General features: G+C 38.1%; 1 protein-coding gene across 12 annotated transcripts in view; it reads left to right on the top strand.

Moving 5' to 3' along the window:
* Positions 1–1758: 1758 nt before the first annotated feature.
* CCDC15 (coiled-coil domain containing 15) overlaps positions 1759–15619 on the top strand; it is a 97149-nt gene continuing 83288 nt past the window's right edge. For 11 of the 12 annotated variants that reach the window (XR_008290585.1, XM_027036844.2, XM_053203916.1 and 8 more), the window contains exons 1-5: positions 1759–2052; positions 2397–2583; positions 7692–7841; positions 8256–8447; positions 15103–15216. Coding sequence is in view for 11 of the 12 variants with exons in the window: in XM_027036844.2 (XP_026892645.1) it covers positions 2404–2583; positions 7692–7841; positions 8256–8447; positions 15103–15216 (636 nt within the window). In the remaining variant the exon portion in view is untranslated. The remainder of the gene's footprint in view (positions 2053–2396; positions 2584–7691; positions 7842–8255; positions 8448–15102; positions 15217–15619) is intronic. The other variant, XM_027036846.2, reaches the window with a different exon arrangement.

The raw sequence follows: 15619 nt of genomic DNA, 5'->3' as shown, positions 1-15619 counted from the left end.
TGGTCTGTTCTCTTCAATGAAACATTTCCTCCACTTGGATTTCAAGCTATCACACATTCTTGGTTTTCTTCCTTAGCTTACTAGCTGATCCTTCCCTCTTTCTGCATTCCTCTCCCCTTCTTAGCCTCTTTATTGTTAGGATACTCTATGGCTCAGTCCTTAGATCTCTTTTCTTATCTGTCTATAATTCACTCCCTTGATGATTTCATTTCATCTCCTGGCTTTAAATTTATAAGCTAACAACTCCCAAGTTTATATTTCTAGTCCAGAACTCTCCTATGAACTGCAGATACTTCTATCATACTTCTATCATATCTTAGATGTCAATTAAACACAACTTAAACTGAACTCCTGATCTTTCTCCCAAACCTACTCCTTCCACCATTTTCCCCAGCTGAGTAAAATGGCAACTCCATCCTGTCAATTGCTCAGGATGAAATCACTAGAATTTTTCTTGACTCTTCTCTCTCTCTCTCACACACACTCCATATCCCAACTTTCAACAGGTCCTGAAAGTTCTGCCTCCCAAGTATATTCAGAATCCAACTACTTCTCACCATCTTTACCACTACTTCCCTGATCCAAGACATCATAATCTCCTATTGGGATTACTGGAATAGCCTCTTAATTGGCCTACTGCTTATACTTCTGCCACACTCAGTCTATTCTCAATATGGTATCCACAGTGATTTAAAGAAAAAACAATTGAGTCACATTATGGCATTCCTTTGCTCAAACCCTCCATCTCAATGCCTTTCCATGGCTTACAATGCTTTATATAATTGCCCACCCCCTAACTTTTGACTTCCTATATCAACACTCTCCCCATCTCACTCTGTACCAGTCACGCTAGCCTCCTTGCTGTTTCACAGCCAGACAGATACCCACTTTGGAGTGATTGTACTTGCTGTTCCCTCTATCTGGAACACTTAACTCTCCTTTGAAGATCACAGTAGCTTGTTCCATTATCTCATGGAGGTTTGCATTGGAGCCTTTGCTCAAAAGTACCTCAGTGAAATCTTCTTAGGCATACTATCTAAAATTTCACTTCCCCTCCAGTACACTGTTTATCTTCTTTCTCTGCTCTTACTCTCCAGTATTCATCAGCCTCAGGCACATTTACTTACTCATGTGTTTATTCGGTTACTTCTCATCATATTACAAATTCCATGAACAAGGGATATTTGTTTTCTTCACTGCTATATATTTCCAGTGTCCAGAACAGTACTGATATATAAAAAGCTTTCAATATGTTAAATGAACGAATGAATAGGTACTTCACGTAATGAAGTGCCCCAGAATTATAGTAGAGCTTGGAGCAGAGAGGGTGACCACTCACGAGGCTGCGCTGTTCAAATATAAGAATATGTATTAAATAGCCTTATAAACGTAATGATGTGTACACAGGATGGGTACGATTTACTGTTAGTTTAGTTTGTTCCTGGAGGAAAGCTCTGTCAGACCCAGTTTTTTCCATTCTTTTCCCCTGCTTCCCTCTATTGGGACCCCTGGCCCTCTGAGTCAGCGCTCTTCAGTTCAACGTAACCTTTTCCCGCAGGTTTTGTGCTGGTCTCCATCTCTGCACCAGGGGCCTTACACACCTTAACTCTGGCATCACTCAGCAGCTCCGCGAAACCACTCGTCCCCGCCCCGCTCCTCTCGCCTTCACAAACCCCGCCCCCTGAGTGAGACATGGAGCGGAAGTGACGTTACCGCGGAGCTCTAAGTCCCGCCCCTTACGCTTTCCCATCCCCGGGGAGGGAACGCAAGACCGGAAGGGGCCGATACGTGGCCACCGAAGGGCGGGGCCGGACTGGGCGGGGCCCGGCGGCCCTCCCGAAAGTGGAGGTTTGCTGGAGGCGGTTACCTAGGAATCCCGAGTAGTTTGAATGTGTGGCGACCTGTGCACTGGTGCTTGGTCGGTGCTATCTCAGCAGGAGTGGGACCCCCGAGGCCTAAGAAACAGGCTTTTATCTGACTCGGGACTCCCCGGCATTCATCGCTTCCCTCCATAACCGGATAGCAGTTATTTGGACTCAGCCTCAGACCCAGGTTCCCACCCCGACCCTACCAGCCCCCTTCCTCTCTGGCTGCTACGGTCTTTCCTCCCTTTCCTCGCGGTGCCACCAGTGGGCACAGTTTTCGTTTCCTCAGTAGATCCCTTTTCTCTCCCCTCTCATCCCCATTCCTTGCACAAGGCAGTCTTTAAAACTTAACGCTTTTCATTTCTTCCCATTTCCTTCTCCAGAATTCTTGTTCTTCGACTGTCTGTCAGGCTACTTACTGCCTCCTCCCAGGTTTCTCTCCTTTCCAGGAGACTGTGGCTGATGGATTAGGAGATTGAGCTTTTAACGCAGTTGCTTGAAGATTTTAAGCTTCTCCTTTCTCCTATCCAGGGGTCACATGCCAGGAAGGATGGCCCCCCTCAAGAAGCCTCGAAATGCCGCAAGGTTGCCCCTGGCTTTAAACCCCCTGAAGAGCAAGGACGTGTTGGCAGTGCTGGCCGAAAGGAACCAGGCTATAGTGCCAGTTGGGGCCTGGGTGGAACCTGCCTTGCCAGATAGTTCGGAAGTCCCAGCATATGTGAGTGTCAGTTTGATGCAGATGTGGTGGGGTTCCTCCCCTGTTTTTGTTCGTTTGTTTGTTTCTTTCTGTTTGTTTGTTGTTTTTTTTTTTTCTTCTTCTTCTTCATATTAGCCTTCTCTAATCCCTGGTGCTTAGATAAAGATGAACTGTCTGGGGGATGTCCTTTTATAAATAGTTATGTTCTTGCCTTAGGATTGTAGAGCAAACATGTATTTGCCAAAACTGTATTTCACAAACTCTTGATTGCTTGCTGTGCACAAGACATAGGCACTGTCTGTATCTTCTGGACACCCTGCAGCTAGTAGGGATGACAATTGCCACACTTAATTTAACATGAATTGATTGTTTAGAGTTATGGTAAGTGTGTGATAGAGATTCTGTAAGATTCAGATACAGTAAGAGAATAAGGAAAGAAGAGATTAATTCTGACTGAGATCCTGAGGAAGTTTTAACTATAAACTCCAGGAAGACACGGACCTTTATATTTTGTTCATTCCTGTCCTGTCATATAGTAAGTCTTAAGGACTTATTTGTGGAATGAATGAGTGTGGAAATATAGCCTATGTTAGTCCTTAAGAAATGAAAATGCTGTAAGTGTAGATCGTAGGGAAGCGCATTTCAGGTGAAGGGAAACTTTTGCAAAGTTTACATGTGCGCCTATTTCCATAATAACTCTCATATGTACTAATTAGCGCAGGAGGACAATTTTGTAAGAAGGTTTTTGGTAGTCTTTCACCAAACTGTGCCCCTTAGCTATTTGTTGGAATTTTATTGTGGCACTTACCACATTATATTTATAGTAAGTTGCATGCATGTCTACTTTTCCTGATGGAGTGTGAGCTTCCAGAGCACAAGGGAAAAAAAAAAAATCTCATTTTTTACCATCCCCAACTTTGTCTTAGTGCCTGATAAATATAAGCACTTGGTAAGTATTTATGGAATGCACAAATTGTGTGAGGGTATTCTGCACATATAGACAAAATGCTGAACATGAGACGAAAAATATGAGTGGTCCTTGATCTCAGAGAAGAAATGAGACATGTTTAAAGTAAATCTTAAATAACAAAGCAATTTCATTTACTCATTTTATTTTTTTATATGTATGTTCATATGTATTCATTTATTCCTCTTCTGCCTATTTCCAGAAAGGATTTGAAGTGTCTAAGTAGTATATGATTAAGTGCTATGATACTTAAGGAAGAAAGGTAGGACTTTGGGTTGATGTGATACAGGCAAGTTTAATAAAGAAATTAGGTAATCAAAGAAGAAGGAAGATTCTCCAATTAAGGAGAATGGGGAGAGTAGGAAGTGAGGGAGGTATATTCAGGATTCTAAGGGTAGATTAGATTGATTGGAGAGGATGTGTAGTGGGATTGTGGGAAATAGGAGCTGTTGGGAACCACAGCTGTAGGGAAATCTTGGATAAGGGATTGACTTCATTTATTGTGTAATATTTACAGACAAATATGGTAAAACAATGTTTTGACTAGGTTAATTGCTTCAAAAATTTTTTGAGGTGAGATATAGATTGGCTTCTGGGGGACGAATTAGGATATAATTGTAACAATTTAGCCATGAAGTATGGCATCAGGACTTGTTTCATGATAAGGAATAGAAAGGGAAAGCTTTAAAAAATAGGGTGGTTGAAGTAGGAATGAAAAGGGATAAGTGTAAGAAACACCCCAGAAGAGTTAATAAGGTTTGGTACAAAGGTATTCTGGTATTTAAGTTATTGACACCTCGTTTTCATTGCTCAAATTATGACATCTTTGTTTCTTTTTAATCTTTATTTATTTTTGAGAGAGTGAGAGAGACAGAGTGAGAGCAGGGGAGGAACAGAGAGAGAGGGAGACACACAATCCGAGGCAGGCTCCAGGCTCTGACCTGTCAGCACAGAGCCTGACGCGGGGCTGGAACCCACGAACCGTGAGGTCATGACCTGAGCTGAAGTCGGACACTTGACCGCCTGAGCCACCCAGGCGCCCCTGGCATCTTTGTAATGTAGCATCAAAATGCCTAAAAACCACCAGAATTTTCTTTTTCTGTGTTAAAAAGAATTTAGTCTCATGTTCCCAAACTTTAACTCAAAATATTAGTCTTGGAAAATATATGTCTCCTTTCCCTCCCTTAAAAAATATTGATCAGTACCAGTCAATGGCAATTTGATCAAGCATTTCCTAGAACTCTTTACCAATTTAGTATATGTAGTCTGGGGAATCCACCCTTATTGACAGATGCAGCTTCTGTCAGCTCAGAATAAATGCTGAATAGTTACTTTTAAAGTGTGGTAGACCTAATACATGCTTATTTTAAAGGGAAACTCTTAATCATTTTTGTTCTCAAAGTTTCAAGGAGCCATTGAGATTCCTAAGAATACCATAGCTTCAGACCTCCCCTTCCACTAATTAAATTAGCATCAAAGGACACTGCTATTCTATCAGCATATATGGCTGTCGCATTATTTTATAATTTATCTGATTATCTGTTGTTGTATAACAAACTGCCCTAGAAGTTAGTGGCATAAAGCAAATTATACTGTGTGTCAGGATTTAGAACAGGGCACAGTGAGGATGGCTCGTCTACAACACAATGTCTGAAGCCTGTCGGTTGAGACAGCTGAAATAGCTGGAGATGTCTGGGACAACTCTACTGGATTCTGGCTATTGGTTGGATTTCTTGTTTCCTCTTCATCTGGCCATCTACTGGGCTGTGATGTCCAGGATGGCTTTCTCACTCACATGTCTGGCACTTGGGCTAGGATGACTAGAATGGCTGCGGGCTTGCTTGGATGCTTTCTCTTTCCACATGGTTTCTCTACCTGGCTAGTTTGGGCTTCCTTTCAGCATGGTGGTCTCAGGGTAGAACTCTTATATGGTGGCTCATTTCCCCTAGGGTGAGCACTCCAAGAGCTGTAGGTGGAAGTTGCTTTAAGACCTTGCTTGAGAAGTCATGGAGCCAATGCTTCTGCCTCATTCTGTTGGATATATACAGAGCCAGACTACAATCAGTATGGGAGATTATTACACAAGAGCATTGATACTGGGAGGCTTGATTCACTGTGGGGAGAAGGGGAGATCATCTTTGGAGACTACTGTGCATACTAAACATAAGTTTCATCATAACGTGAATTATCCAAAAATGTTCTTTGTTTGTTGTGAGAAACACTTCTTTCTATATTGTCCCCTTGGATAGTCCTTAGGGTACAAAAAGTCTGTGTCTATGAGGAATTAGTTGTACAATTGAAACAATATTTATTTTTGCTTAAGCCAGTATTTCTCAAATTTATTTGAGTCTGGGAATCTCTTAATGTCCCAGGATCTGAGACAATGTTCTTGGGTTCTGATTGCCTTATAAAATGGTGTTTGCTGAGCAAAATATGTTTCTAAAATATGGTATACTCTTACCTTTGGTTTACAGTTGAGATTCACAATTTGGAATCAGTCATACACTAATAAGATGTTCAATAATCTCAGTATGGGGGTAAAAGAGGGGGCAGATAGACAATGGACGTAAAAGAGGCAGGATGGCTTTAATTTTCTGGAGCCTGAGTTAATTTTGGTCAGTTGTTCACTCTTTACTACATATATCTCTCCTTTGGAATTATTTTACCCAATTGTTCTTTGATATTTGTTTTGTACACTCTATTCCTATGGTATATACTTGTGTAGAATATGGGATAGACTTCTTGAAAAATGTAATTTTTATTGGAATTTAAATTCTTTTCATTTTGAGAGTTAATGACTGCCTTATGAAATATTTGAGGCACTTTTCTTGAATTAGAATTTGGAATCACTGTGTTAGAAGAAGGGCTGGATAGGAGTATGATTTTATTTATTTGAAGATCCCTTATGCAAGAGAGACATAGTCAAGAGACAAGCAGTAACAGTATAGGGCATAAGTATTGGAGTCAGAGAGACTTGTAGCTCTGCTGCTTGCCAGCTGTAGGATCTTGGGCTAAAGATGAATCTTTCTGAGCCCCAATTTCCTCATCTTTAATATAAAGAATAAGAATATCTTCTATTGGATGTAGTTTTAGGGATTTAGTGATATAATGTGGTTAAAGTGCTTGTCTTGTAATAGATCTTTAATAACAATAACTGCTTGGGGCACCTGGGTGGCTCATTGGTTGAGCGTTTGACTCTTGGTTTCAGTTCAAGTCATGATCCCAGGGTTGTGGGTTCAAGCCCCGAGTTGGGTTCTGTGCTGAGCATTGAGCCTGCTTAAGATTCTTTCTCTCCCTCTGCTCCTTTTTCCTGCTTGTGCTCTCTCTCTCTCTAAAAAAAAGTAACTGCTTTTAATTATGCCTGTGGTTGTTATTCAAAGCATTCAGAGGAAGCGAATACTGATTAGGGACTCAAATGGGATAAAATGTTCTAGATCATTTAGAATGTGTTTTAGAATTGAGCATTACACAAATATTGAGTGCCTTTATATTCAAGGCTCTGTGTCATATACTGTAGGAGAAACAAAAGAGGATAAATACATTTCCTGCCCTCACAGTGTACCTAATCTAATGGGGGAGTTGAGAAGTATTACACTCAATGTTAATAAGAATGAGAGGTACTATAGCATAGGAAGCTCAGAGGAAGAACCAATTATGGAAGGTGGTTGGTTATTAGATGGTCTTAAAGAATGAGTACCACCTTTACTTTACTAGATGGAGATGACAGGAAGGTTAAAAATGGAGCGTAAATCTGAGTGTGAAGGCATTTTATAATAGGACATATTTGGTGAGCGGTGAGCAATTTGGTGTATCTGGACTGTTTTATTCATTTTAGAAAATGTGTAACACAAGATAGGTTTGAATTGGTTCATTAAGAATTAATGAAGGCAACTTTAGTTGTCAATTCAATGAAAAATTAAGATTTGATTTGAGTATAAAAATTCCAATTTTTAGTTTTTGATTTGGTTTGAGTTCTTGGTACTCAGTAGCTATGTCTAGATTATCAGCTTCTGAACTCCTGTGATTTCCTTACTATACTGGGAATTTTGGATTATAGAACTGAATTATTTTGTTGGGATTGTACCTTGACAGCTTTGTGCTTAAAACAGTCCTAACAGGCAAAACTGCTGACATTTAAGTTTATTTTCTTTCATCTTTCAAGACTTCAGCATATATGATTGAAGAAGAACTAAAGGAACAACTAAGAAAAAAACAAGAAGCTCTGAAGCATTTTCAGAGACAAGTCAAACGCCGAGTAAATCAACAAATCAGGTTGCGAAAAAAGCATCAGCTTCAGAGATCTTACGAAGCAGTAAGTACAAAAGAGAAACCATATTTTATTCTTACGTTGTTCTGACTAATTTTTTTGTTTTCACCAAATAATCAAAAACAATGTCAGAATTTTGGATTTGGGTTTGAATTTTGGCTTTGCTGCTTGCTAGCTGTGTCACCTTGGGCCCATTACTTCTCTGGACTGTAGTTTCTTTATCTATAAAATGAGGCTATGATATTTGTCTCACAGTGTTGTTAGGAGAATTTGATAGGTAAATTATTAGCACATTAGGGATGCCTGGTAAATATTAGTTTCATTGCTTGCTAAAGCTTTCCTCTTTCTATCCTTGGCCCTGATTTAAAGTCTTTTGGGCCACTTATAGGCATTATTTGATTGTACTGGCCCAGAGTAGAATCTCACTAGAAGAATCTCACTCTTTCTTCCTTTGTGTAGGCAGAAAAAGAAGGCTCTATAGCCATGCAGTCCTCAGATCCAACACATTTAACTCCTAAAAGAACAAGTGTTTTTCCAAAGAACTTGAATGCTGCAATTGGAAGTGCTAGGTTACCTCCTTCCCAGGTGCTGGGGGATGGACTAGAAGATAGAGAGAATCAGAATGAATTACTCCAACAACAAGCCCAGGCTGTAAGTACATACTCATTTTATGCCTATGATTTTCTTTAGATACATGCCATATCTAGAATATGAAGTAGAGATTAGGAGGTATCCTACTCAACTTCACTTTTAATTACCTTCTTTTTTTTACTTTTGTAAAGTGGGGAATAGTGGAATGATGTTTATTTTTTATACATATTCTAAATTTATTTATTTTTGGTAAGACAATTTAGAATCATCTAAAGGAAGCTGCCAAACTCTTAGAGTTAAAAACTTATGAGAAAGAGCTTTAAGTTAAAGAACATAGATTTTTTTCCCAATTGTACTGGAATTGTGTTATGGGTAAGTTATTGTTTATGGTATCTGGACAGAACTGATTCCTAATGTCTATTGCAAAAAGGTACAGTACATATATGGGGCACTTCATTCATTATTTTTGTCTCTTTTTCCTCATTTCTGTCCTTTAGTCTGATAATCACAATAAATAGATCTATAGGTCAAGTAATAACATAGTAAACTCTTGACATAGAATTTAAAAAAAAAGTAACATATCCTAAGTAATTGATTTTACGTATCTGTTATTTAAAAATTAATCACCACGAGTAGGTTCATCCGCTGAAATCACTTGAGACTGTGCACTCAACTCTCCTTAGTGTACCTGAGCTTTTTGTCCACTCGATACCATATTCTTCAACTCTGCTGTGGGAATTATACTTCATCTTATTTAAAATGCGTTTCTAGGGATAGTGAGAGGAGAGCAAAAGTGTAGAAAATGATGATTATGCAAAAATAAAAGTTTCATAACTGCTGACTTGCTTGGTCATAAGTATGAAGAGATTGTATAGTTGTTAGTATAATTAGGGAAAGCTTTATAAGCATATATTATATTGAAATACTTAAAAAATTTTTTTCTTTGCCCGAACTATGACTTTTTCTTGCCATTGCTTGGTTTGTAGTAATCATTTTAAAAATCATTTTTGTTTCCTTTTTTAAGGTTATGAACAATCTGTTGAGCAAATATTTATTGAATCAGGCACTTCATAAAGTATAAGGGATAGAACATTGATGAAAACAGACAAGGTTGTTGCCTTCGTGGTGCTTGTGGCTATAATCCCACCGTAGTGAGGATTTTACTTCATCTGTATAGTATATAAGTAGAACACATCAGTTCACAGATATTTGAATATACTGTGTTTCTTAAACATTGAACGAATGAAATGTGAAATGGGACCCTTTATGGGGGTTTGCATTTCCAAGTCGAGATGTAAAGCTGGTAGACTCCAATCTATTAGATAATAATATAGAGATATTTGCTATATTTGGTGATAAAGTTGCACTATGGAATTTCAAAAATTTTTCAATTCCAAGGAAATATTTGCTGGAAGAGGTGGAATTGAGTTGTATATTTTGAGTTGGTAAGGTGAATTGAATTGGTGAATTGAAGAGAATTTTGAGATAGGAGGAACAGTTAAGAGTGTAGAATGTATAATGAGCTTGGTATATTTGGGAATAAGTGATGGAACCTTTCTGATTGATAGTTTATAGAGGAGGATGACAGAAAATTGAGGTTACGTAGGACGAAATCAGGTTATGAAAAGCCTGAAATGTTACAAAACTAAAAAAAAATCTATACCGGTTTTTTCTTAAAAGATGAACTACTGAAGAATGTTCAGTGACCTAAACTACTTTAAGCCTATAAACTTTTGCCCAAACAGCATCTTGACATTAGATGCTTTTTAATCTTACTGTTTCTGTTGCAGTTTTTTTTTTTAATTTTTAAAAGTTATTTTTGAGAGAGTGAGAGAGAGAGAGAGAATGAGAATGTGCGAATGCATGGGAGAGGCAGAGAGAAAGAGAGAATTCCAAGCAGGCTCAGCAGAGAGCCCAACTCAGAGCTTGAACTCAAGACATGAGGTCATGATCTGAGAGGAACCAAGAATTTGACACTGAGCCACCCAGTCGCTCCTCTGTTGCAGTTTTTATCCACTAGATGTCACTAAGAACTAGACAGTGAGGCATTGTTCAAGCACTAACTCCCTTGATTTATCTGGAAGTGGTTGAGTAAATGGTGAATATAATCCACTTTCTGAATATTGGTGGACTTTTCAGTTTTCGTGTGCCACGGAGTGATAGAACCATAGAATCCTGGAGCTGGAGGGTTTTAAAAGTTCATCTGACATATTGAAAAACTTAAGGATGAAATGATTTGATATCTGGGGTATACTTCAAAGTAATATAAGGGTGAAGTGAAGTAAGGCATTATAGATAAAATAAGATGGGCCAGGAATTGATAATGTTAAAACTGTTTGGGTGTGTATGTGGGATTCATTATAGCTTCTGTCTACTGTATGTTTGACATTTCCAATATGTTTGAATTTATTTACATTTTTTTAAATCTTTTTTAAAAAGTTTATCTTTTTTGTTGTTGTTGTTGAGAGAGAGGCAGAGAGAGAAAGAGGGATACAGAGAATACCAAGCAGGCTCTGTGCTATCAGCACAGAGTTTGTGGGGCTCAAACTCATGAACTGTGAGATCATGACCTGAGCTGAAATCAAGGGTCGGATGCTCAACCAACTGAGCCACCCAAGCGCCCCTGAATTTATTTACATTTTTAATTAAACGTTAGAAAAGAAAAGACATTATTTAGTCTAACCTTTCTTTCTCTAAAGAATTCTTTTTATATTGTCTCTAGTTTATGCTAGAACACTGCCACTGTTGAGCAACTGACCACTTTTTAGGCTATTCATTTTTAGAAGTCTTGAAATTATTAGAAGTATTTTATCAATATACTAAGTCAAAATGTTCCTGTAATTTTTACCCATTGGGCCTAGTTTGCACTCTCAAGTAATAGAAAATAAAATACCATGATCATCTCTAAGACACTTTAGGTATTTGATTATATTTGATTATAGCTATCATTTCTGTCTCTTTTTTTCTTTTTTGGGGGGAGAGAGAGAGCACGTGCGCACATGTGTGTGCACATGGGGGAAGGGCAGAAGGAGAGGGAGAGAGAGAATCTTAAGCAGGCTCAATGACCAGCATGGAGCCCAACACAGGGCTTGATCTCATGACTGTGAGATTGTGACCTGAGCCAAAATCAAGAGTCAGATGCTTAACCAACTGAGCCTCCCAGGCGCCCCCCATTTTTGTCTTTTGATTCTTACATTCCTAATGCTTTCAGTCATTATAATTTTGGTTGATTTCTTCTGAATGCTATTTAGTTTTTCAAATATGCTCTTTTCAAATATGGCCTTCAAAACTGGATGTGGCCCTGTACCCCAACATGTGATTTTGCTAGGACCTCTCTTATTCTGTACCCCCACCCCAGCCTTCACTCATAATACTTGGTATTACCTACTTGTTCTGAAATAGATAAGATTGGGTACCTAAAGTTAGCCACTATAATCATAAAACTGGAAGAAATTTCAAGTGTTCCCATAAAATAGAACTAGCCTAGCCCCCTGCTTTTGTTCAGACTGATATTTATCTCTAGGGATTGAGTTTCTATTGTGTCCCTTGATAACTTCATTTTGGTTGGGAATCAATGAACAGCTGATCATTGTTTCATTCTCACCATGTAATAATTTTTTCTAAATACACTATTAAGTTTACCACTATTTTCTAGCATGGGATATCTCAGCTTTTTATTTCTCACTGAATCTTTTATTATCTTGTTTTTTATTTTCATTCTCTCTTTGTAATGCAGGCTTTCCAGCTTTTTCAACCCTGGAAATACCAATTAATTTTGGTAATTAAGAAAGATTTAAGCAATGTGAAATAACCTGATAAGTTTTCTTAATCTATCATTGGAAAACTATTGTTTGAGTTAGGCTCTTTGCTGCAAGACTTCATTTTATTTCAAGAACATGCATGGGATGATAATGGCAGAATCAGAAACTCCCTTAAGGAGTCAGAGGAGTTTTTCTGGCTCTGAGGTAGCTCCAGTGATCACAACAGCATAGGTTCTTTGATCTTCACAACTAGTATTTAATCAATAACTTGATTAATTCAGTTGTTCTCATAGGGTGACCCACCTTCCTTATTGTCTGAGGACATGAGACCTTCAGTGCTAAACCTGGACAGTTCCAGGCAAAGTGGGAGTGTTCCCTGTCTCTACACATAAGCTTCTCTCTTATTTGCTTAATTTTTCTACTAACTGGTATTCTCATCATCACAGCTCTGAAACTTAGGCATACTTATGGCTCCTTTAGCCTCTTTTCTCCAGTTTCGAACCTTTTAGGTTCAGTTCCTGTGTCTGATTTCTCATACTTCCTAGTTCATCATATAAGATAAGGAATCTTCATTATCCCAGCCTGCCTTTTTATGCAAGATCTAGGTTATTGGTGAGCCTATAGCTTGGGAGGCCCCACTTAATAATTTGATTTGTAAAATTCCCCTATTTTCTATATTTTTGTTTAATGCTTATGAACATTGACTTTGGTCCTTGTATTCGTTTCTTTTGTCTGCTGTTAACAAATTACCTCAAACTTAGCGACTTGAAATGACAAATTAATTCTCTTGAAGTTCTCGAGGCCAGAAGTCCAAAATCAGTTTCAGTGAGCCAAAACGAAGGTATCAGCAGGGTCTCTTCCACAGATTCTAGGAGAAAATTTGCTCCTCGACTCTTCTAGTTTTTGGTGTCTGCTGGCTTTCCTTTCCTTGTGGTTACATTGTACCGATCACTGCTTCTGTCTTTACATCACCTTCTTCTTTTCTGTATGCCACATCTTCCTCTGCCATCTCTCTCATAAGGACAGTTGGGATGGCATTTAGGGCTCATATGGATAGTCCAGGATTATCTCCTCATTTTAAGATCCTTAATTTAATAATATCTGCAAAGCCCCTTTTTTCTTATAAAGTAACGTTTATAGGTTTCAGGGATCAGGACCTGGTGTCTTTGAGTGTCCATTAGTCAGCCTATTACAGTCCTCATAGCTGGTCCTTGAAAGGGCTTTCGGGTTGAGGTTTGATGAAGGGTTATGGTAATGACAGAGAAATGGAAAGACTTTAACGTATATTCCAACTGCTGGACCAGTTGAAATATCCTGCTTAAGGGACTAAAATCAATCTGTGACTCTAATAGAGGTTTGGACTTGTTGGGAGATGTAGATTATGTGTCCTTATTTTAAATCTGTTACAACAGCTATTTTGAATCCTTGGTCACATTGTGCAGGGCAATAACATCTACTATACTTGGCAATGAGTAAAAGCAGGCACATTTGTGGCTCTGTATTTTTTATAACTTTAACTGTACATATATCTCTTTTTATAGTATGATTACCTCTATCTTGATCCCTTTAGCCATTCTGCTGACCAAATTTAGAAGTCCTCCTCTTAGGGGTGCCTGGGTGGCTCAGTCGGTTAAGCAACTGACTTAGGCTCAGGTCACGATCTCATGGTTTGTGAGTTTGAGCCCCGCATCGGGCTCTGTGCTGACGGCTCAGAGCTTGGAGCCTGCTTCTGATTCTGTGTTTCCCTCTCTCTCTGCCCCTCCCTGCCTTGCGCTCTGTCTCTCTCTCTCTCAAAAATAAACATTAAAAATTTTTTTCTTAAAAAAATAAGTCCCCTCTTAGTAAAATAAAGAGTAATGTTTCAAGCTGATTTCTCTGGTGAGAGGTGTAGACCTTTAGAAGCAAGGACAAAACAGGTGATATGCTGTAGGGAAACTGCACCGGTAGTGAGAGTGTTTTTATCTCTAGCTCACCATTAGTAAAAACAAAAGTGTTTGTTATTTATATCTGTAAATCATAGTCATGATTTACTTTCCAGGGAGAATTGATATCATTAACTTTTACTGGATTGGTTGGAACTGGTCCTGACTTTGCCTTAATTTTACTTTGTAGTATAGGGATATGCTTTTCTTCTACATGATGTAGTGCTTAGCCTAAAACATGGTACTTTGTTCATTTCTGTATTTTCTTTAAGGGAACATTCTGTGCAGATTTGTGAAAAATAAAATAGGCTATGCTCTTCTGAAAAAGAGATCAAAACAGGTGCTTACTGAAATGACCTGGTAGATGTAAGGAATGAACACAAAGTCAATGTATTTAATATTAATACTCATTATCAGCTGTTACTTAGAGTACTTGAAACAAATGGGTTCTGTTGAGATGTTGGAGTTTGTGTTCTGAGTTAACTTAGAAAGGCTTCCTGGGAGAAGGGGGTTTGAGAAAAGACTTTGAATAGCTATAGGTTTCAAATGTTGGTGAAGAAGGGATTCTTGTAAACAGGAAAAAAGATTTTAGAGGGACTAGGAATGGAGTCCTCTAGCAAGGAGTGATAAAAGTGATTAGGCATGCAAAGACTAGTCGAAGAAATAACTCCTTATTGAGAAGATGGATAGGAGGTAAAGAATGTATTTGCTCATAATTTCTAAAATTATTAATTAAAACTTTTAGGTTCTGATATTTTGTGTACATTCTTGATACAAAGCATATGTTGTTGAAAAATGATTTGAATAACAGCCCTTAAATCAAGTTATGAAATAACAGTATTTTAGAATAATGAAAGTCATGTTGTAAAAAGTACTGTCAGCAAACCACAGTCTCCTTTGCAGGTAATCCTCTTGTCTCAGGTCTGGCATTTTTTAATAATAGGGGCCTGTTTTCCTGTTGGAACAGTTAGTGAATTTGGTATTAAAACTTTAGCCTGTTTTTGTTTGCTTTTTTTTCCCTTTCCCTGGCAGCTTAGTCAAACCATGAAACAGGCTCGTCACCGACTGGCATCATTTAAGACTGTGAACAAAAAAAATGTGTCAGTGTTTCCAGATGGTAGAAGAAAAACCTTTCCCCACCAAGAGGTAAATTAATTTCTAATAAATTGTTGTAAAAAGTACACATAAATATTTATTTACATCTCAGCATTGTTTATAACTGTAAAAATAATTGGAAATAACCTGAAATATCCAATGGTAGGGAATGGTTAAAAAATTATGGTGTATCCATATATAGCTATTATAAAAAAAAATATGCTTTCAAAGAATATCTAAAGACAGAAGTGTCTGTGATACAAAATTAAGTGAAAAAAGTAGGATACAAAATTATATACAATATATTCTAAATTAGAAAAAAATTATGCAGCCAATGTTTATAGAATGTCTGTCGTTACCAAGCATTGTTCTAGAAGCAGGAAAAAAAAGATAGACAAAGATCCCTCCAGGAGCATCTGTGCTAGCAGGGAAGCAAATAATAAGGAAATAAATG

Source organism: Acinonyx jubatus, chromosome D1, assembly GCF_027475565.1.
Source record: "Acinonyx jubatus isolate Ajub_Pintada_27869175 chromosome D1, VMU_Ajub_asm_v1.0, whole genome shotgun sequence".
Lineage (NCBI taxonomy): Eukaryota > Metazoa > Chordata > Mammalia > Carnivora > Felidae > Acinonyx > Acinonyx jubatus.
This window is presented reverse-complemented; position numbering and strand designations above follow the sequence as displayed.